At 38.2% G+C, this 22129-nt stretch overlaps 1 protein-coding gene across 6 annotated transcripts in view; it reads right to left on the bottom strand.

Moving 5' to 3' along the window:
• The window catches only part of Samd12 (sterile alpha motif domain containing 12), a 384995-nt gene that overhangs the window by 203740 nt on the left and 159126 nt on the right, over positions 1-22129 (bottom strand). For 4 of the 6 annotated variants that reach the window (XM_048802055.1, XM_048802054.1, XM_048802052.1 and 1 more), the window contains exon 3: positions 20907-21036. In XM_048802055.1, coding sequence (XP_048658012.1) covers positions 20907-21036 — 130 coding nt within the window. The remainder of the gene's footprint in view (positions 1-20906; positions 21037-22129) is intronic. The other 2 variants (XM_048802057.1, XM_048802053.1) reach the window with 1 other exon arrangement.

The raw sequence follows: 22129 nt of genomic DNA on the forward strand, positions 1-22129 counted from the left end.
ATATATATATATATATATATATATAATCTCACCCTAGAAGTCTTAATCTCCTAAGACTGGTGTCAAAAGTCTTCCCCTATGGTTTGCCTATTAACAGCATGTCTATACTTGGTAAATATGACTGTTCTGAGTATTAACAGAGGCAAAATGATGACAGTACAGAAGGTAGAATTTTCCTTGTACTGGAGCAAAAAAATTAACCTTAGTTGTCAAAGGAGCTGCGTACTGCCATCTACTGGCCACTTAGTCTGGGTAATTTTTTTTTCTTTTTTTAAAAAACATCTCTGAGTTTTAGATTCCTCATGTGGAAAGAGATTCACACTAATATTCGATCAACAGGGTTCTGAGATTAGAAAATGTGTGTGAAATACCACTTTATAAATTTCAAGTGTGATACAAATCTCAGTGGGAAATTTCTTATGAGTGACAAAGCTTATAAGCTGATGGGGACGTCTTCAAAATAGTTAACCACACATGTCAAGAAAACTGCTTGGAGAGACCAAGTGGCCTCCCAGTCCTTTCTGCCGCAGTACTTACTGTCTGCACCCTGCTGCCACTTGGGCCTGTCGTGGGCAGCTGTCTCCATTTGTGGGGAGATAGGCTAGTCTTTGACTTGGACTTAGTGGGGGCACATTTTGCAGAATGTGTCTTTCACCCCTTTTTCTATATGCTCCACTGATCATCACTGTAATCTTACTACAAAATGGAAGACTTGGAATGACTAGAGCAGTCTCTCCCACCCCTGCCCCGGCCCCCTCTGGATTTGCCTCAACATCCACTGAAAGATTTATAAAGAAGGACACTGTGCAACATGTGACCTTTTGAAACTGCTCACAGTATGTTCTCCCCTGGCAGGAATTCTAATGTCTCGTGGCTTATGTTACCTGCTGTGTACCAACCACTGGGGAAGGACGTTGAAAATTCAATGAATTTAAGAAAAGATGTTCAAGCTTCTCTTTTGGAGGAGTCTTGGGGGCGAGGGAGGCAGACAAAAAGAAAATATTCAAAGAAGTTACACTGCCCCCCCAGGGTGGCTTCTGCAGAGGACAGTGACAGGGACTTGGAGATGTATGATTTATCCTGGCGCTCACTTACCTACAAGGGCTGGTTTTACTACTGCTGCTGCCCACAGCTACGGCAAAGGGGAAGGAACCTGATCGATATCAGATGTCAACGCTAGAGCGAGGAAAGAGTGACAGTCCCGACTGAGGACTACTGACATGGAGATTAAGGGGCCTGGGTGCTGTGCTTCGCATTTGCCTGTGTGTGTGTGTGTGCGCGTGCGTGCGCATGCACGTGTATGTATATGTACATTTGTGTGTGTGTGAGTATGAGGTTGAATTCAGAATACAACCCAGGAATCTAGGACATGGACATAGCCAGGAAAGAGATGGTAGGTGTTGGACAGAGGAGCAAAGGGACCAGATTTACAACTTCTCTGGAAGTAGAAATATATACAACAGCCAGAGAATAACTATCATGAGTCACAGAAAATAGTCTGCATTAAATGGACACAGAAATGCATTTACAAGATGTTTTAAAGAAGAAAAGAGAGGGTTACGCCACCATCTGAGGCACAATGACCTTTCTTAGCAATAAACATTTGCAGAGAAAGCAGTCTGAAGGGCTGCACATCAACATGTTTATATGAGTGATTGTTGTAGAATTAGAGAAGGAAATTTTATGTTTCCTTTTTGTGTTTGTTGTTCCTAATTTCCCTACATCAAAAAATGGGGAAAAAGGGAAAATGTGGCACAGGCTTTTAAAAACTATGACTTCTAAATTTCTTACGAAAATATTACTGAGAAAACAGAACGGGCAGAGGGTGGAAGAGGTCTAAACAGGCCTTGGCAAACCACAGCCTGTGGGCCACATCTAGCTTGTTGCCTTTTTTTTTTTTTTTGTAAAGAAAATTTTATTGAAACACAGCTACCCTACCCACTCACATGGTACAAAGACAGAGTTCAGTAATTGTGACACAGACCATAATGCCTATGTGGCCAAAAGGCCCCGCTGAATCTTCTACAAAAATGTTTGCCAATCCCTAACTAGTTGTATGAGGTTGAGAAAGTTGGAAACTCCATATCTCAGCTTCCTTATATCCAAAGAGATGGATAATATATCTTAGAGTTACATGAGTTAATGAGTTAATGCATTAAAAGTGATAAATTGCACTTGGCATACAGTAGATGCCCAATAAATATTTTGTGCCTACTTCTTTAATATTTATTTTTTATTTGTAGTTGGACACAATACCTTTGTTTTATTTCTTTATTTTTATGTGGTGCTGAGGATCGAACCCAGGGCCTCACACATGCTAGGTGAGTGCTCTTCCACTGAGCCACAACCCCAGCCCTTGTGCCTACTTCTTATTACCTACTTCCCTTCAATAAGATGCAATACTCCACTATTTCCCTTAAATAAGATGCAATACTGTACTATTAGGTTAAAACTAATGAAATTACTACTTTGGGTAGTCATGATTAGTAGGCAGTGATAACTTACATGGTTCAAGATATGCATTAGACACTCTTTGCACTTCTCCTACTTAAATTGAAATTTCCAAGATAGTATCCACCATTGACATTAGGTAGTTTTGGGTTAGCTAAATTGCCACAAAGGGCTGGAAATCAAACTCCAGCATTGTTGTGTCTAAGTTCAGACATCTGTGTGACTGAAACAACCTGCTATATTGATACTGCATTTTGTTGTTTGTGAAAATCAGGCAAATAAGCACTTAATGTCCCTGTGGTGTGACCGATTCTATGCCCATGCCCTGAACAAAAGTGTTCAGATAAGGGAGATTCATGTCCCCCCTATGATATGGCACCTGGCTCTTAAATTGTAGCAGACCCAGCAGGTTTCCACAGCACTGTGACAATCGCTCTTGATCTGAGCAGAGTTCCAGACAGCCTGCCAAAACATTCTGGGAAGCCCTGCCTGAAGAGAATGTGGGACTCGGGACACTGCAAGTTTGGAGAGTCTGACATGAGCACTTCTTCAAGTACACTTACAGATGACATTTTGGGGCTTAGTTCAGATCCCAAAGAGGAGTTCTTTACAAAAGTAAAAGGGGACTTTTCTGAGAATGAGACAGGAAGACAGAGTTGAACATCAATAGAATGTAATTATAAGAAGCTGAAGATAGGAAAGTATAGAATGAACTTCATGAAAAAGAGGCAAATCAGGAAACTGAAGGACTAATCAAAGTGTTCTTATCAACAGAAATGAAGAAAGGCTTTAAGTTCAGTGCTAAGACTATCAAAGGAAGAACAAACTCAATTTAATCCAATCAACACTTATTAAGTACCTATTTTATGCCAGGCACTGGGTTAACACAGCTAGAGATTAAGATAAATCAGACAGTTTTTCTACCCTGGAGGAGTTTGTGGGCTGGTGGGACAGAGATAAATACATAACCAAATAACTTTAATATCATGTGATAAGTGCTATAATATTAGCAATACTAGCTATCACTGCATAAAATGTAAAGAAAATGCATCATGGAAAAGTTAATTCTGCTTGGAGAGCTCCAAGGAAGGTAGGGAGGAGGGAATAAATAATGGGCGAGGTGGATATTGAGTCAAGAATGAGAGGGATTGGTCGGAGTCCGAGGACAGTTACCAATGAAGCTCAGGAAGGACATCATATGCCAAGCTAAAGAACTGGGATTCAGTAGGCATTAAATCTGTGCACAGAAAATGACCCTGTAAAGTCTGATTTTAAAAGTCAGAAGAATAGATGTTTTCCTAGAGGCTCGTGAAGCAGGATCATAGGGAGAAGAGACCACGATGTCCAGGAGAGACCCTGAAGACACCCAGAGGGACGGTAGGAAGAACAGACAGGAGGGGTCATATGTGGGATTCAGCCCATGTTCAAACTGAAGCGCAAAGTGAGACAGAAGGTCCAAAGATCCAGAAGTGTGTGTGTGGGGGAAACAGATGAATACAATTATACAATTCTGGTTGTAGGAGAAGGGAGGAGAGCCAAGGTTTCAGCCCTGGGAGAGAGGGCTTTTCCTCACACATAAAGGAAGCAGGGAAGGAGGGGTAAGGAGGCAGCCCATCTTGTTGGGGTGAGGTAAGGGAAATTCACTGCCATTGGTCTCTATTCTTAAAGTAATGGGAGAGGGGCAGAGTCTTGTGAAAAGGCTTGTGAAACCACCAATGCAGCCTGGGAAAGGGAGTAAATGAGAGACAGATAAAAGAGCTATTCAATAGCTTCAGGATCTAGCTAGACCAATATGTCATGTGTTGGTGATGGCACTCATGAACACGTATATTTGACTTTTACCAATAGTGCATTGGGCTCATCTCATTCATTATTATTCAAATCATATCCTTAATGGGTACTGAAAGATACCCAGGGAGGAAAACCTAATTTCCTTTCCCTGGATCTCAAACCTATGATGTAGTTCTCAATTCATCCTTCTTTCTTCACCTTTTTGCAGTTCCCCTTTCAGGATCCAGAAATCCAAATGCCTCTCAGTCTCAGGCCAGTGCCCTGGAATGTGAAAACAGGGCTCTGAGGCAACAGCGGGGTAAGCCCATGGCTCAAGCGCTCTCATACTTTCTTCTAAAATTTTTCCAAGAGGCCAAAAGATTATATACACACAATCTGATGTTTGAGGGGCTCTACCTTTATTGTTAGGGGCTTTATCTTCCAAAATTTTATGCAGGATAAATTTGGCCCCCTTTGAGCCAGACTTCCCAATTAAACTGGTCCAAAGATACGAGTTCCTTCTCATTTCTTCTTCCATACTAAGTTCCATGGTTTTTTTCCTATACTTCCCACTTGAACTTTTAAGAGGCTTTCTTTTACCATGTAAAAGAAGTCAAAATATGAGCTCTGGTTTAAAATTCTGACTTTGCTATTCTGGGTTTGCATGACATTAGAAAAGCTACTTAAGTTCTCTGGGCCTCATTTTCTTCATGTATAAAATGGGAATAATAATACCTACATTACAATGTTATTACAAGGACACAATTCAAAAATATGTGCAGAATGCTAGCTGGAGTGACTGGCATATAAATACTTAAATACTTTTCTAAATTGCGTGGTTTTCCCCAACACGGTGATAATTTATGGAAGGGCAAGAACTACATCTTCTGAATTCTTTATATCCTGAGTAACTAGGAAAATACCTTTGGAATATGTAATGTTAAGTATATAAAAGATGGAATGATATTTATAATAATCATTACTAAAAAATGCATTGGACAAGGCAAAGTTTTGGTGGGTTGGGGAAACTGAAACTGACTGGTAGGTGTTGGAATGTTAAGTAGAGAACTGAGATATTCTTCTTACACAATGAACACAAAACCAACCCATATAAACAAACATGTGTATATGCTTATGCATATGTGTGGAAAAACAAATCTATATTTATATAGTTCCTTACTACTTGCAAAGTGCTTTGCTTTACACAAAAATTTTTAGGAATTTCATACAGCTATAAAACAACAGTAATAAGAGCTAACGTCAATTTACTATTTTAGAGAAAAGGAAGCCCAAGGCTCAAAGACATTAAATGAACTTGGCCTAGGCCACAGGCAGTGAACACTTGGTGGATCAGACTTTATAGTCTTTCTCTAATATTTCATAACCGCCAAAGATATGAAGTTTGTCAAGCGTATTGTAAAAACTTAACAGCAACACTGTCTTAAAGTTAGTATGGGAATTGAAGGATATCTTTAAAGCGAATCTTCATGGAGAACAAGTTTGAACAAAATGCCCTAAAAAGATGCTGGCCAACTCCTCTTGAAGACAGCTGCAGTTCATCAAAGTAGTTCCACAGGATCTTAAATATGATTAGCTCCCCCCCCCCCCCCGCCGTGTGGGCTTCAGATTCCTCCATCACTAACGTATTTCATCAGACGCATCACCAAAAATAATGACATCCAAAAAGAGAGCCATCGGTCCACCTAGCTGATGGCCTCTAAAAGCCTAATCTCCAGTTCCCCATTAAGTGCTGTTCCAAAGATTCTGCCCTCACAATCCTGGGCTCTGTAAGAATGGGAAGATACTCTGTCTTAACAGAAAGGGTGCCTGTGGTATATTAATTTCCAAACAGGAAATGGGAGCAAACCCCATTGGGAAAGGAATTTTCGATGATGCAATCTGACCCCAGTGCTTTCCAAAAACATATGAAACACAAATGAAAGAAACTGACACAGTAATTAACACAGTCATTAGTTAAAAAAAAGGGGGGGGGGGAATCAAATGGAAACAGAATCTAAAAAGCAAATAGGGACTTCTCAGAACGCACCACACGTGATTGCCTTGATTTCTCAGACAGGGTAAAAAGCTCAGTATTCAAAATATAAACAGAGGATTTAGACCTTTAGTCACATTTTATTTAGTTCCATATGACATTCTCATAGGGGACAACAGAAGTACAATCTTTACAAAAAAAAAAAAAAAAACAAAAAAAAAAAACGAGGGAAAACTGGATTTGGTTCAAGGTGAAGAAGATGAATTCCATCACTAGAACACCTTCACTTTGCTCCTCCAATTTGCATGGCCCCCTATTGGACTTTTCATAAGAATGGGACTTCTGTTCTCCCTTAGCAATGTGGCCAAGCTTTGAACATTTTCTGGCAATCCAAAAGTTGTGTGCCCTTGTACAAATCAGTTTAGCTCTTGGACTATTTTTGTGAAGACAGGAAACATGAGGAGGTCCCCTTCAGTCAGATGGTATAGAACCAATGATGCTGGGGTTTTCTATCTCACTGTGATGGGGCCAATGTGATCCATCCCCATTAGCACAGTATTTAGTGAATAGTGGTGCTCACTAAATGCTTATCGATTTAACTATAGGTTGACCGATAATGATGATCAGAGGTGGTTTTTATTGACTTCAATAGAATGTGCAGGCACTTTTGTAAGAATTTTCTCCATTTTCACTCCCTAATCATCCCCAAAAGCTGGAATGGTAGATCCTGCTGATGGTAAATGGTCATCTCCTCTATATACTTTGAGTGGCCCACTGAACCCTGAGCCTCACTCCTCACCTATAACAGCTTGCAAGATTGTTCTTATTCTTTAACACTGAGCAGTTCTAGACAGAGTTCTGGGCTTTTTGCAGCCAACTGCTCATCATGTTCATTCAAATCAGCACAGCCTCCAGCACACAGAAAGCATCTAAGAAACGACGAATTATTAAAGACGTCAAGGTTTTCTAACATGGGACTGCTGCATAGTGCAACTCCTCCTTCTGTTCTAACCGTCTGATCTAGGAAACAAATTGTTCATCTGGTGGCAACTTCCACTATTAATCTGCCAAATATTATCACAAATATTAAATAAACCCTGCATTTAGAATATCAATAAATGTATCCTTGGAGCAGTAGCTTCTTTATGTTAGGCTACAAAGTGTTGGTGTTCTATGATGAAAATGGGAGAAATAAAAATGATGTATGTTTTTCTGAAAGCAACATTTATTACATTTTTAAATATTGAAGGTTTTGGGGGGCGCTAAATATTTCTTTGGTTTCTAAAATGGTGAGAGTCATTTTTACTTCAAAAATTTTTCCATTAAGAAAAATATGAAGGTGGCAACCACATACCATTCAAAAAAATATCTTCTGCAGTTTAATTCATCATGAGTTCCGAAGGTCTTGGCTGCACGGATGTAGACTCCAAATACCAGAATCTCAAGAAGCCAAGAGGGTTCTTCTTTTGTTGGTCCAACCAAACTAGTAAAACTATGCCTTTCCTTATAAGAATGGTTTAGTAAAAAAAAAAATAAATAAGGTAGATTTTTCAAATTTTATCTTTACATGGACAATTACCTATGTTGTAAATAGATGAATATGAAACCTTATCCATCCATCCATCTATCTTTAATGTAAATGACCCAATAGCCAGGATGGAAATATGTAGGATAACATTTTCATTTTTTCCCTTTCAAAAGAGTATGTTATCTAAAATTTTAGAAAATCAAATCAACTTTATTGATATATAATTTATATAAATTCCACACATTTGAAATACAAAATAGATGATTTTTGAGGAAGGCATAAAATATTTTCTTCACCATGCAAAGTTCCTTGATCAATCTCCCTTCCATCCACTACTCCGATCAACATTGATCTGACTGTGTCATTCACTATAGGTTATGCTCGCCTGTTTAGAATTTCACATGGAATCCCATAGTATGTGCTTTTGTGTGTTTCATTCAGCACAGTGTGAGATTTATTAACACCAATGTGCATCAGTTGTTGGTTCATTTTATTACTAAGCAGTGGTTTTAGTGTAAATATACCATGATTTATTTTATTCCCTCTTGAAGGACACAGTGGAATAGGAAGTTGCCTATTCTAAGTAAAGTTCTTTTGAGTATTAGTGAACTATATTATATATATTTGTGAACTTTTATGAAATTTTTTTTATTCCTCCCCCCCACCTTTCTCTTGGGGGAAATACACCAGAGTAGAATTGCAGGATCAACTCTCAAGGTTGTGATGAACTTTATAACAAACTTAAAGTTCTTCAGTCAGTTGACCATATTGTGCTCACAGCAAAGGACAAAAGATTCATTTGCATCACATCCATAGAAAAGTTTGATATTGCTTGGTATTTGAAACGAAGGTATTCTAGGGGTGTAAAGTAGCATCTCATTATGGTTTTATTTGCATTGTCCTAAAGATTGAAATATTTCTGAGCATGTTATTGTGAGCTCATTACCCATTCTTGTATCTTTTCTCTAAAGGGTTGGTTCACATCTTTTGAGAAGTACTATTGGTTTATCTGTCTTCTTGAGTTTTAAATGTTATTTATCTTTTACTCCTCCTCCTCTTCCTCCTCCTTATCCTTTCTCCTCCTCTTCTCCTATTATTCCTCTTCTTCTTCATTATCATTCCTCCTCCTCCTCCTCTTCTTCCTCTTTCTCGCTCTTGCTCTTACACGCGTGCGCGCACACACACACACACACTTTATTCTGGCCTATGGCTTGGTCCTTTTATTTTCTTAATGAATTCTTTGAAGAACAGAGGTTTTAATTTTGAGAAAAATAAAACACTAATTTTCATCTTTTTTTTTTAATTTTAAAGTTTGTACTTTGGGTGAGGGGGTTATCTAACCAATCTTTGCCTATCCTCAAAGTTCTGAAATTTTTCTCTTAAACTGTCTTCAAGAAATTTCGTAGATTTGGGTTTCTCATTTAGATCAATGAGTTCAGATTAAATTTCGTATGCAGTATGACGTAGGGGTAGAAGTATGTTTATCCAGCTATTCTTTAAAAAGAATACTCTTTCTTCTGTTGATTTTATTTGCTATCATTTAAAAAAGTAATTTTCCAAATATGTATGGGTCTATTTCTAGAATTTCTATTGATTTATAAGTTAGATTTTTTTTTAGTAACATATTGTCTTAGTTATTGTAGTTTCATAGTAAGTTTTGAAATCAGGTAGGTAAATCCTCAAAAATTTGCTCTTTTTCTAAAGTGCTTTTACTACTCTTGCTTCTTTAAAGTTCCATATAAATTTTAGAAATTAATGTGTTTATTTCTTTAAAAAAACACTGCTGGGATTTTGGTTGAGATTAAAGTGGATATATATGTCATTGAGTGAAGGAACATGATTTTAATGTTGACTTTTTAAACTCACAAATGTAGTACATCTTACCATTTATTTAGAGTTTCAATTTCTCTCAGCAGCTTTTTGCAGTTTTACGAGTTGTCTAGCACATATTTTATCCAGGTTTTATATATTAACTTTGTATTCTATGTGATGCTAAATTAAATCATTATTTCTTGTAAAATTGTTTTCCTGAGTTATTTGTCTCCTTAGTATCTCTTAGGGTTTTCCATAGAAACAAAGATGTCATCTATGGGGCGGGAAAAGAAATGAAAGGTTTTACTTCTTCTTTTCCAATTTTCGTGCCTTTAATTCTTTTTCTTGTTTTATCTCACAGTCAGAATCTTCAGTACAATATTTAATAAAAAGGAGGAGAGTGGATATGCATGCCTTGTTCTGGGTTGTAGAAGAAAACATTCCATTTTTCATTACTAAAAACTATGTTAGCTATGGGTTTTATTATAGATGTTCTTTATCAGGAAGTTTTATTTCTAGCTTTATCATGGATAAGTACTGCATTTTGTCAAATGCTTTTTCTGCCTCTATTGAGAAGAATGCATATTTTGCTCCTGGATAAAGCATTCTATAAATGTCAATTAGGTCAAGTTGATTGATAATACTATTCGGGTCATCTATATCCTTACTGATTTCCTCCTTGCTGTGTCAATGAACTAAGGAAAGTGAAAATGAAATTTATAGCTATAATGGTGATTTTATTTATTTCTTCTTTGAATTCTATCAGTGTTTGCCTCATATATTTTGATAACTCTGTTGTAAGATATGCAAATCTAGGATTTTTATATCTTTGTGGATAATTTACCACCGTATCATTCTATAATGTCCCATCTTATTCTTTTTTACTTTTCCTTATTCTAAAGGCTGCTTTGCCTCAACTTTACCAAGACACTTATGCTTTCTTTTGACTGTGGTAGCATGGTATATTTTTCTTCAACACTTTACTTTTAAACTGAGTCTATATTTAAAGTATGTTTCTTATAGATAGCATATGTATAAGTTTTCTTCCACCCAAGATGATAATCTCTTTAAACTAGCATTTTAAGATTATTCAAAGGTAATTATTAATATTATTGGATTAAAATTCACCATCTTCATAACTTTTTATTCATAGATTTTTCTGACTTATCTTGATTTAAATTGAGCATTTGATACGATTTCATCTTATTTTTCAATTTCTTAATATGTCACCTATATTTTGTTTAAAAAGTTTTTTAATGGTTATCCTAGAGTTAATAATGTATGTTTTTAAAGTAATCTAAGGGGAAAGGGGAATACTGGGGAATGATATTGGCCAAATTATATTGTTAACTGTGTACATATACAAATATGTAACAACAAATTCCACCATTATGTACAACCATAATACATGGGAAAATCTGATTTCTTTTAGGATTCATCTGTGTCCTTTTTTGGAAGGTAGGTAGTTCTGACATGATAAGCCTAGGTATGATTATTTTGGTATTTATTTTGCTTGATGTTCTCTGTACTTTGCGGATTTATGGTTTGATGACCGTAATCAATTTCGGAAAATTCTGTCATTATTACTTAAAGTATTTTTTCTGCCCTCTCTTCTCTTCCTGGTAACTCTAATAATGCATATTAAATAATTCACGTTTCTTAATACGGTTTTAGTTACTGGATGTTCTGCTCTGTGCTTTCATTCATTTTCACCTAGGTATTTCATTTTGGGCAATTTCAATAGATCTATCTTCAAGTTCACTGATTCCTTCCTTGGCTGTGTTAAGTCTATTGAAGGTCCCATTGAAGGGACTTTTGTTTTTGTTTTTAATTTACAGTATTTTCTTTTGGTCTTTCATGTTTCCATATCTTTCTTATTCTAATTATCATTTCTTGTATATGGTATGCTTCTTACATTAGAGCCTTTAATGTATTATGTATAATTATTTTAAGTTTTATTTCTGACAAATCTAATATCAATATCACAGTTAAATCTGGTTCTATTGATTGTCTCTTTAGTCTGATTTTTATTGCTTCTTGTCATGCCTTATGACTTTTTGGTGAAAGCTGGACATTTGGTAATAATAACTATATTAAATAGGTCTTTACTATAAGTGTATATGCTACCCTGGCCAAGAAGTGAGATGTTTTGGTTGTGATAGCCATAGACTCCAAGACATTCAAATTCCTCTTTTGGATCTGTTTTTCCTTCTGCTCTTGGCTTTGGTTCTTCCTTTTGTTCTGCTCCTCAGAGAGAATCTGTACCTGTAGGTTCTTTCAGTCACATCCTACTTGGTTACTATTATAGACATATTAGGGTGATTTTAGATTTTTAACTGAAATTCCAGTAAGTATGTCTGGAATATTCCTTTAATAGTGTTTCTGTCCATCTCTTAGGAGTGGAAAGCTTTATTTTTGTCTCTTGCCCCTTACCTATTTCCTGTTCCCAGATTATCTTCTAAATACCCTCTCACCTATTGACTGTGGTATGTAAGCATACATAATGTTCTCCTTAAGCCAGATTTGATTTGTATCTTGTCAAGGAATTTTAGGTCTATACCATACTATTCTTTCAGTGTCTTTGGTAGTTTTTGGCATCTGGGTTATTGTGACCTAATAAAATGAAACTGGAAATATTTCCATTTTTCTGTATTTCCTGAGAGAATTTGGGAAAATTTAGTATCAATTCCTTCTTGACTATTTGAATTCACTGGAAAAGGCTTCTGGGCTTAGAGTTTTCTTTGTGGGAAGTTTTAAGCAAAAACTTAATTTATTGAAAGATATGTGGCCACTTAAAACAGACTCAAAAAGGATAGAAAATCTTAAGTTGTACTTTTTGAGGAATCTGTCCATTTCATATAGGCTACTAAGTGTACTGACATAAACTTGTTCACAATATTTTCTAATCTTTAAATGTATGTAGGGAGTTTAGTGATGACCTACTTTCTTCTTGATACAATGCCCCCTCTACCATTTTGGTCTTGTTTTATCTAGCCAGGCATTCATCAATTTTACTGATCTTATCAAAGAACCTACTTCACCTTTGTAAAATTTTCTTCTACTGCTTGTATGTTTTGTTTTGTTTAACTATTAAGTTTATTAATTATTTATTATTCATTTTGGAATTACTGTGTTCTTTCTTTCCTAACTTCTATGATGAACATTTTATTCATTAATATCAAGTCTTTTTTAATACAGGCCTTAATGTTATAATTTTCCTCTAAGTGCTGCTATGGCGACACAATATAAATCATTTGAATAAGATGTTTCTATTATCCTTCAGTTCCAAATTTTCTCTAATTAATTTTGTGACTTTTTTCTCCATCATGTAGTTATGTGGATATATGTTAAGTTTCTAAGTATCTGGGAATTTCCAGATATCTTGTATGATTTCTAATTTAATCCTGTTGTGGTCAGAGAATGTGTACCCTGTAAAAGTTCAGATTTTTAAAATTTATCTAGCTATGCCTGGCATTTAGTGTTTCAGGATGAAAAATTCTCATGAGATTGAAAAGACTGTGTATTCTGAAGTCCCTGGGTGTAGGTATCTGCTTGCATTGAGGTAGGGGGCCATATGCAATTTTAAATAAATGAATTAACTATGATTTATAAATGAATTGAATAGAAATAGGCTAGTCAAGGGGTTAGAATGGAAATGTTTAGTAAGAAGAGAGGAAGCCAGCATATCCAGACTGAAGACAAGAAGATCAATGTAACTGAGGGAACAATGACCCAGAAAATGTAGGGGATGTCTGGTTAAAGAAAAGCCAGAAAAAGTTTGTAGAAGAATGTCCCCTGAAACGTAGAGAAGGTGGAGGGTAAGAACTTTTAGGGAAATCCAATTAGACTGTCTATATTTTCTCAATGTAGAAGGAAGAACATCAACTAGAGACAAAGGAAGAACTTGGAAGGAAGTATTTGGGATATCTAACCAACAGTCCACCGGGATGAAGGAAAGGGTTGAATAGTGATGTCATGATTCCTCAGAGGCCTGGCAGAAAGAGTCTGCAATGGTGGCTGTCATCTGTGGCTTTCTTGGGCAATAGTTTCTAACCTGGGGACCTAAATAGGACCCAGGACTGTGTTTCAATTAAACCTCATATGAACCTGCTAATAATTTTCAGCTATCAACTTAATGTGTGATAAGTCCAACTATAAGGCTTATCCCCAGACTTAGGGGATCGGATACCTAATCCAAAATGAGAATTAAGGAGGATTTTCTGTAAGAGCTTGTATCTAAACCCAAGCTGGAAGGAAAACTGGGATTAACTAGGTTAATGGCTAAGTTCGAGGATGGCAGAGAAGAGTATGGTATTTGAAAGACTTCAAAGCTGTTAACAGGACTGCTGCTGAGAGGAGGAGAGAGGAGAGGAAACAAGACACCATGACCACTAGCACCCAAGTTCAGAACCCCCGTCAGAAAAAGAGGGTGCTTTTTAACTGGGAATGCTTGAGGTGCTTCAGCTAAGCTGGCCGGCCATGCAGCAGGATGCTGGAAGGCACAGACAAGGAGATATCTGGTTGAACTCCTCAGGGACACATACCCCTGCCCCAACCCCAGCCCCTAGTCCTGGGGGCGGGGAAGGGATTCCACTGAATAATGCCCCGGATGCTCTCCTGCCCTCCCTATGGTGTTTGCTTAGCTCAGTCCCATGTTGTGTCCCCTTTGTGGACTCATATGCCTGGTTTAGTTGCTTAAGCCAAGAACTGAAGAGAGTGCTTGGGTGTGTCATTGACAAGAGGGATGCTTGACTCAGAGAGGAAATACTCTTAGCAAATCTATTTGTCCAAAGACCTCAATGGCATTCTCTAAAAAGCTTCATCAGGAATGAAGTGAACACTGATGTCCATTTGCCTAAGTCCTGTGTTTATTTCTCAAGAAAAGAATTTTTTTTTTTTTATTGACCCTGTAAAACTTTGGATGGTACTCAAAAGTCCTTTCCAACATTCAGAAGCCTATCATCCAGAACCCATCAAGAAAAACTCATTCAGAATCCTCCATTTAAGAATGCCGAGGGATATTTTTCAAAAACTAAGTTATTAGGAGTAGAAATTTAGTAAGCTTTCCAACAAAACGGATTCAAAACAAAGAATAAAGGCTATTATCGGAAAATTAACTTATGAGAAATAACTCACGCCCTAATCATGTCAGGAACTTTACTATGCAGATATAAAATAAAGCTGGAGACTTCATATAAAGCACAGAGCAGTTCACATGAAAGAGAAATGGCAAAAAAAAAAAAAAAATACAAAGATATAGAGAAGTAGAACACAATATCCAGAGGGAAAAGCAATAAAGACGAGAAAATGTGCAGATGAGGCACTGTGGTAGTTAAATACATTCACATTGTATTTGGTTACACTGGATTCTACTAAGCAGTATTCTCATAGGTACATCACATAGAGTAATTATTCTACTTCTTTTGACACTTGTTAACTACACACCCCATTGGTCTCTATGGGGAACTCTAGCCATAATAAAAGACTGAGAAGACAATAGCAAAGGATAAAGGGGTAGAAAAGCCCAGAAAAATCAGCAATGAATGGAACAATGTTTTGCTAGCAAATGCACAGAGCCACATTCCAAAGGTCTGAAAGAGACAAAGTGGTTTCCCTTTATTCAATAGCATAAGTAGAACTGCCAGATTTCAGGGTGCTACTTCTCAGCGGAATACTTTTAAAAGGGGAAAGAGGTACAAATGGCAATGGTGGAAACACAAAAAAGGACCAGAGGTATTCATCTATTTTTACAGGAGGCCATTTAGAGATATGACAAATCAATATGGGCCATTTATAGGGGATACGCATGCAGACATCTGTAGGATAACCATTGTTGTTCCATGAAGCAGACCCGAGGAAACCCTTTACACATTCAAGGTAGCTTTTAAAAAAAATATTTGATATTCTCAAAGAGTTCTAAGTACTTCACCCATGAAAATAAGTCTTTTAAGTTAGCAAGGGAAAGAGCCCTTCACAGATGGAGGATTTGAAGGAAAAGGAGTGGAGGGGACTTAGCCATAGGAAGAATACCAGGCACAGCTTGGGGCTGAAATCTCCTCAAACCTGAAAAGATTCTTAACTGTGCATAAAAGAGAATCTGAAAGTTGCCTGTGAGCTTTTACCTGGTCCCAGTAGAGCTTCCTCATCAGCATTCTGGGCCAGGCCTCAGAAAGCTAGGGGAAAAAAACCTTGCAAGCACAGGAAAATAGACGAATTTCTTTCCTTCAAGTCTAATCTGATGATTTAAATCTATATATCCTATTGCCTCTCTGGCATTCTAACCATCCTACTCCTTTTAAAGAATGCTTCGGCAGAGTTAACATAACGTAACTTCTCTTCTGATTAAACACATCTGCCACAAAATAGCAGGTGCTCTCTGGACACAATGAAATAATCAGAAATTCTAATAGGAAATTTACAAAAGGTTTTGAACACGGGTGGATTAAAATATATCTGGTGGTGGTGGGGGGGGTGGGTGGAATTTGTTTAGAATTTAAAGTCCTTTGAATTAAAGCATAAGAAAAATGTTAATCTGGTGGAAATCTTTGTAAAAACACATACAACCTTGTTTTTTAAACTACAAAGGTTAAAATGATGATCCTCATACAAATGAATGTGCAATTAAGATTTTGATTTAACTCATTAATGAGGAAACTGGTATGATGTTACACCTAGCTTAAGAGAGAATCCAAACAGCAGACACAATTAAAGATCTGGAAAGCTGAAATCAATCTGCAAACAGGAGGCAAAGTTCACCTATTCTGCAGTGGCTAGGAAAGTCAACTAAACCTCTGCTGGACAGAATTTACATGTCAAGAGACAAGAATTTTGTTGTAGAATAGTTTCTCCTTTCCTACAGGACATATGTTCCAAGACCACTCTGTAGATGCCTGAAAACACAGATGGTACCAAACCCTAAACATAACATGTTTTTTTCCTACACAAATATACTTGGGATAAAGTTTAATTTATAGTCACAGTAAGAGATTAATAACAGTAAAATGGATTGTAGTTGATCATGTATAACTAAAATTACAAAAAGCAAAACTGTGTCAGGCATGGTGGCACATGCCTGTAATTCCAGTGGCTTGGGAGGCTGAGGCAGGAGGATCTTGAGTTCAAAGCCAGCCTCAGCAACAGCGATTTGCTAAGCAACTCAGTGAGACCCTGTCTCTAAATAAAATACAAAATAGTGCTGGGGATTTGGCTCAGTGCTAGAGTGCTCCTCCTGAATTGAATCCCCCGTACCCCTCCCACCCTGTAAAACAAAACAAAACTGTGGATTGGGGGATGAACTACGGTATTGCTGTCAGTCTACAACTTATATAATTGTAAGGCAACTCCCTAGAATCACAGTTAGATAACACAAGATGGTGTGATACAGATAATGATGCATGGTTTTCCATGGACAATGTTTTCTCTACATGGATCACTGACAATCTTATTTACTCACTCCTTAAACCTAGTACCTGGAGAGGTCCCATAAATACTTGCTAAATGGAAGAATGTCAGCATTAAGCTAGGCCCTTCACACGTGTCATCCTGTTTAATCTTCCCAACAACCTTTTAAGATAAACATTCTTCTCACTCTACTGATGGGAAACTAACTTGCAAGACATTATGCAGCTACTGTGTCTTAGAGGTTGGGGTGAAAGGCAATGGAGGGTTTGACTCAGGCATATGATTAGAAAACATCTCTCTCTCTCTTCTTTCTCTTTCTCTGTCTTGTCTTCTTTCCATTTAGTATATGTCCTTTTTATTTACTATAACTGGACCATCTGCCTCTAAATCAAGGGCTGTTTATGTTATGTTGAAATAACATGTTTCCCTAATGAGCATGATACTGAAAATCCTTGCTTTAAGAAAAATAAATGAACAGCAGCACTTGGGAGAATCTCAGCACAAACAAGAGACTCTCGAATGCTCTTATTTGCAGCCTTGCAGATTAGCACAGGGTATTTACCAGCCCAGACTTTTGTTTCTCCTTAGGTGCTCTTTCCCAATTATCAGGATAACAGCTAGATGAATCCAACACTGCTTCTGTGTGTTGTGTTGTTTTCACAGAGTCAGGGCAGCACTTAGAAGCACAGCGGCAGTTTGTACTCACTGTATGCTTGGGGTAACCAGGGACTCCCTCCATAAAACCATGTTGAGGCAAGTGCTACAATCATCTCCTTTTTACAGTTGAAGAAAGCACGAGTGACACAGCAGCCTTTATAAAGTCACACAGTGTGTTGCAGCTCTGGGCTTGGATCTGACCTGTGGAACCACTGCCCTGTCCTCTCCCTGAGTCACTCTAGATCTGTACAGACACTTGAGGTGGTCTTGAGGTTTGCTCTATCAGTACATCTTGATTTTTTTTTCTAGTACTGGGGATTGAACCCAGGGGTGCTTAACCACCAAGCCACATCCCCAGTCCTTTTTATATTTTGAGACAAGGTCTCACCAAGTTGCTAAGGACCTTGATAAATTGCTGAGGCTGGCTTTGACCTGGAGATGCTCCTACCTCGGCCTCCCAAGTCACTGAGATTAACAGGTGTGTGCCACCACACCCAGCACAAATTGATCTTTCACAGATACTTTGCCCTGGTTATTATCATAGCCTCCAAGGGCACTGGGGTTTCCACTGCTTCTAGCATCATGGGGCTGGTAATCACCGATTCAAGTCCTAGAAGCCATCTTCTGACCACCTGGCACTTAGAATCATTCTTACTTTAAATTCATTCCAAGAGAGGCAGGGGCTAGAGAACAGGGGAAGAGAGTAGGATTCTGAGGACTCCAACAGATGAAGGTCAAACAGATGTGGACCAAATGTTAATCTGATTTCATTCTCTCTGTTCCCCAAGTCCCCAAATAATTCGCTTTCTTTGCTTGCCAGAAAATAGGCTTCTCTCAGAATGAAGTGAGGGTGTGTTTTTCAACAGCTCCAAATGACACTTGATATGAATGACAGCACAGGACTTCAGGCAGGAGGTCTAAATCCATGATTGGCTCTATTATTCCATTTAACCTTCATGACCACTCTCTGAGACAGACAGTATTATGCTCTTTATTTGGGAGATGAAGAAGTGAGGTTGAACAACTGGCCCAGGTTAGAGTTTGCTCAAGATCCCAAGGAAGCTGCAATTTCTCCAAAGCAGAGGTGTTTCCTGATACCAAGTGTGCCACCAATAGCAGAACGACAACTGTTTGACCACACATCTCATTGCCTCGCCCCTTTCTCATGTCACATGGCACAGAGCCCGGGCAAGTGGGCCTTTTACCCCATAAGCCCAGAAGCATGAGAACTTTAATCCTAAGGGGCGTATGGCTCACCTTCCTCCATCTGTTTTGAAGCCTATCTTTCCTCGTAATTCTCATCCCTAATGAGGGACAGCTCTGCTTTCAAATAAGATCATGAAAAGGCTTTTTGCCATTACTATCTCATAACCATTAAGGGACATTAAGCAGTCACTATCTGTAATCAGTCAAACTGTTACTGACTGGCTGCTCATTTTGTGGGGTAGAACAACCACCCCTCTGTGGGCTTTTCCTATACACTTATGGGGACAACTAAAAAATGAAATCTAGACACCTGCAGTCTAAGCTAAGCATCCTCACTGCCTTCAGGACTTCTGGAATCTCATCCCAAAAGTTCATTAGCTCTAGTTTAGGGGAGACAAAAAGTGCAATGAAGAACCACTTTAATACTTGAGAATTTAACTCGCTTGTGAACTCAGCTTAAGCTACACCTGACGGTGTTCTTTGTATATTCAGTCATTGTCAACATGGTAAGCAGAAATCTAAAATGATCTAGCTCAGCTTTTTAAAAAATATTTAGTGTTAGAACCCTCTTTACAAATTGAGTTTTCTGTATGAATGGAATATGTAAAACAGATGTAAAGGGAACGGGTTTGAGTGATACACCTACCTCAGCCCAAAAAGCACTGCCCATCTCCTTTGGCCATCAAGGACTCCATGGAACACACTTAAAAACCACCAACTAATTCCTGCTCTAGGGTAAGAAGTACACTACAAAAAGAAATACTTTCTGCTAAAGTGTCCCTTTCAAAACAACAGAAGTGCTGAGCACAGTGGTGCATGCCTGTAGTACGCCAGCAGCTCTGGGGATGCTGAGACAGGAGAATCGTGAGTTCAAAGCCAGCCTCAGCAACAGCGAGGAGCTAAGCAACTCATTGAGACCCTGTCTCTAAATAAGATACAAAATAGAGCTGGGGATGTGGCTCAGTAGTTAAGTGCCCCTGAGTTCAATCCCTGGTACCAAAAAAAAAAAAAAAAAAAAAATAGGAGTAAATGAGCAAGGAGAAGGGTTAGGATTTCTCAAGGTACATGATGGTGGGTTTGAAAAAAGGTTTGGAATCTGGAGTGCTCAGATATTCCACAGCAAGTCACTTTCCCATGGGGACATCAATTTTCTCTCAAAAGAGAGGGAGACTTAGATTTCTCAACATTTCTTCCACACAAAGCCCTTAGTGTGGTGTTCCTCAGCCTTATCTTTCATTGTAGTGTTTGTGAATGAAGGGATGGAGGTAGAGCCACAGGGGCAGATGAGGCCTGGGAAAAAACCCCAACTCCAATCCACTGCCATGGTGGGAGGTGTACTTTCTCCATCTCAGCCCCCAACTGACAGACTGGTCTGAAGGGTCCTTGCAGTTCACTGTACTGTCCTGTTTTATGCTTCAAGTGCCTTTTAACCCCCTTGTATAATACTCCAATAGTCTTGATCTAAGCCAAGCTTTACCTTGTCCCCTTAAAGGTATTTATCAGAGGGACACTGAATTAGTATTATTTTTCACTCAGAATCTTGGAACATCTCAGGGTGTGGACACAGAGGACGGTCCTCAGGGAACTGGATGGCCAGATCTTAGGAAAAGCGACTTTCCACCATAGACTCGTCTACATCATGGAATACACAAGAATAGCTCACCAGTAAGAAAAGTTAATAAACTTTAGCTAAAATAGCAATAGAAATAAAAAAATAAAGATTTTCCTAACTGGAAAACTTTCCTGCTTGGATCTTTATAGGAATCCTATAAGCAAGTCTTTTTGGAGGACTCCCTTTTTTCTCTAGGAATAGTTTGCTTTTTTTTTTCTTGAGGATCCCCCAATTCCTTACCTTGAATGCACTTTTATATTAGACACTCAAAATTCACAGTTTCCCCCTCAAAACCATTTATGTTTGTTAAATGTCATGGTTTGTGTGAATCTGGAGTCTATCACCGTTTTAGAGTAACCCCATGCCAGAACATTTTAGCAGGAAGATACTGTTTCCTGGTAACGCTATGGGTGTGTGTGTGTGTGTGTGTGTGTGTGTGTATGTGTGTGAAATATCTCGAATACTGCATACTTTACCAGTTATGTCATGCTGTTTGAATGACTCACTGTAGATCTGATACTGATTCGGACAATGTTTCTTCAACCACTTGCAGACATCCTGCTGGGTCCATAGAGCCACTGGTTTTGACAGCTTAACAGTAGATGACTATAAATAGAGAGAGAGAAAAAAAAAAGAAGGTCTGTTAATGCCGGCCCCATGCCTAGGAAAGCACTATTGTCGAAAGTCCTAGAGTGGGGATTCCCTGACGATGATTATCTGGCTCTTGTCTTCCTTGTAACCTCTACAGACTTTCTCTGTGTTGTTAAAAAAACAAAGAAAAGGTCCAGGAAGAGGAGGCCATGAAAATTATACTTATTCTTGAGTTATCATCTCCACTGGGAGAAGACCTTAGGAAGTAGAGTTTTCTACTAAAAACTCTAACAACAAGATAATGGGGTTACTAAGCAAGTAATTAAATTTTAGGGGTAAAATAGCAGCCCCCAAGGACCTTTCTCTTTACTCATAAATGCATTCATCTCTTGTCTCTGACATCCCTAGGGCCTAATGCAACACTTGCCCCTGCAAATGCGAATAATTATTTTAGGATTGAATGCTATAGGATTTAGATACTTGCATACTAAAAAAGTGCAAGATGGCCTGCAGGATCTGGACTTAGGGTGACCCTATAAAGCCTAGGAACATTAGTTATGCCACAGCGGGGAAGCCAACAGTCAATTCTGCCAGCATGTGGAGAATGGTAATAAGATAATGGAGTAGTTAGGCTTTATATAGAAGCCAGCTAGTCAAGGCCTTTTATTGCTCTCTGGTTCCTTCAGGGAAGTGTTTCTAAGGGAAAAATATCAAAACACACAGAGGTGTAAAGGTCCCAGCCTTTGAGAAATGGTGGATTTCAAATACATTTATTAATAAGCATTGACTCTGTCAGGGGCTGGTCTCCCCCATGGATCCCAGGAATTTGGTTTAGGTGAGATGAAAGCATCAGCATCAATATTTTTTATCATTCTGGGAAAAGTGTTTGCCAAAAAAGTAGGTCTACAATATTGATAGTTCTTTAAAGGGTCTTGAGTGGTACAAAGATCCGCCCTTAAATATCACTGCCCTTCTCACTAGGCATCATTTTCTTCTACTTCTCTTTCCATGTTTCAGATTAAGGCAAGGAAAAAGCCTTAATTTGGAAGGAGTGTGATTTAGCATCCTTCAAACACTTCCTAACATTTTTTTTTTCCCCAACAAAGAG

The sequence above is a fragment of the Marmota marmota genome, unplaced genomic scaffold (assembly GCF_001458135.2).
Source record: "Marmota marmota marmota unplaced genomic scaffold, marMar, whole genome shotgun sequence".
Taxonomy (NCBI): Eukaryota; Metazoa; Chordata; class Mammalia; order Rodentia; family Sciuridae; genus Marmota; species Marmota marmota.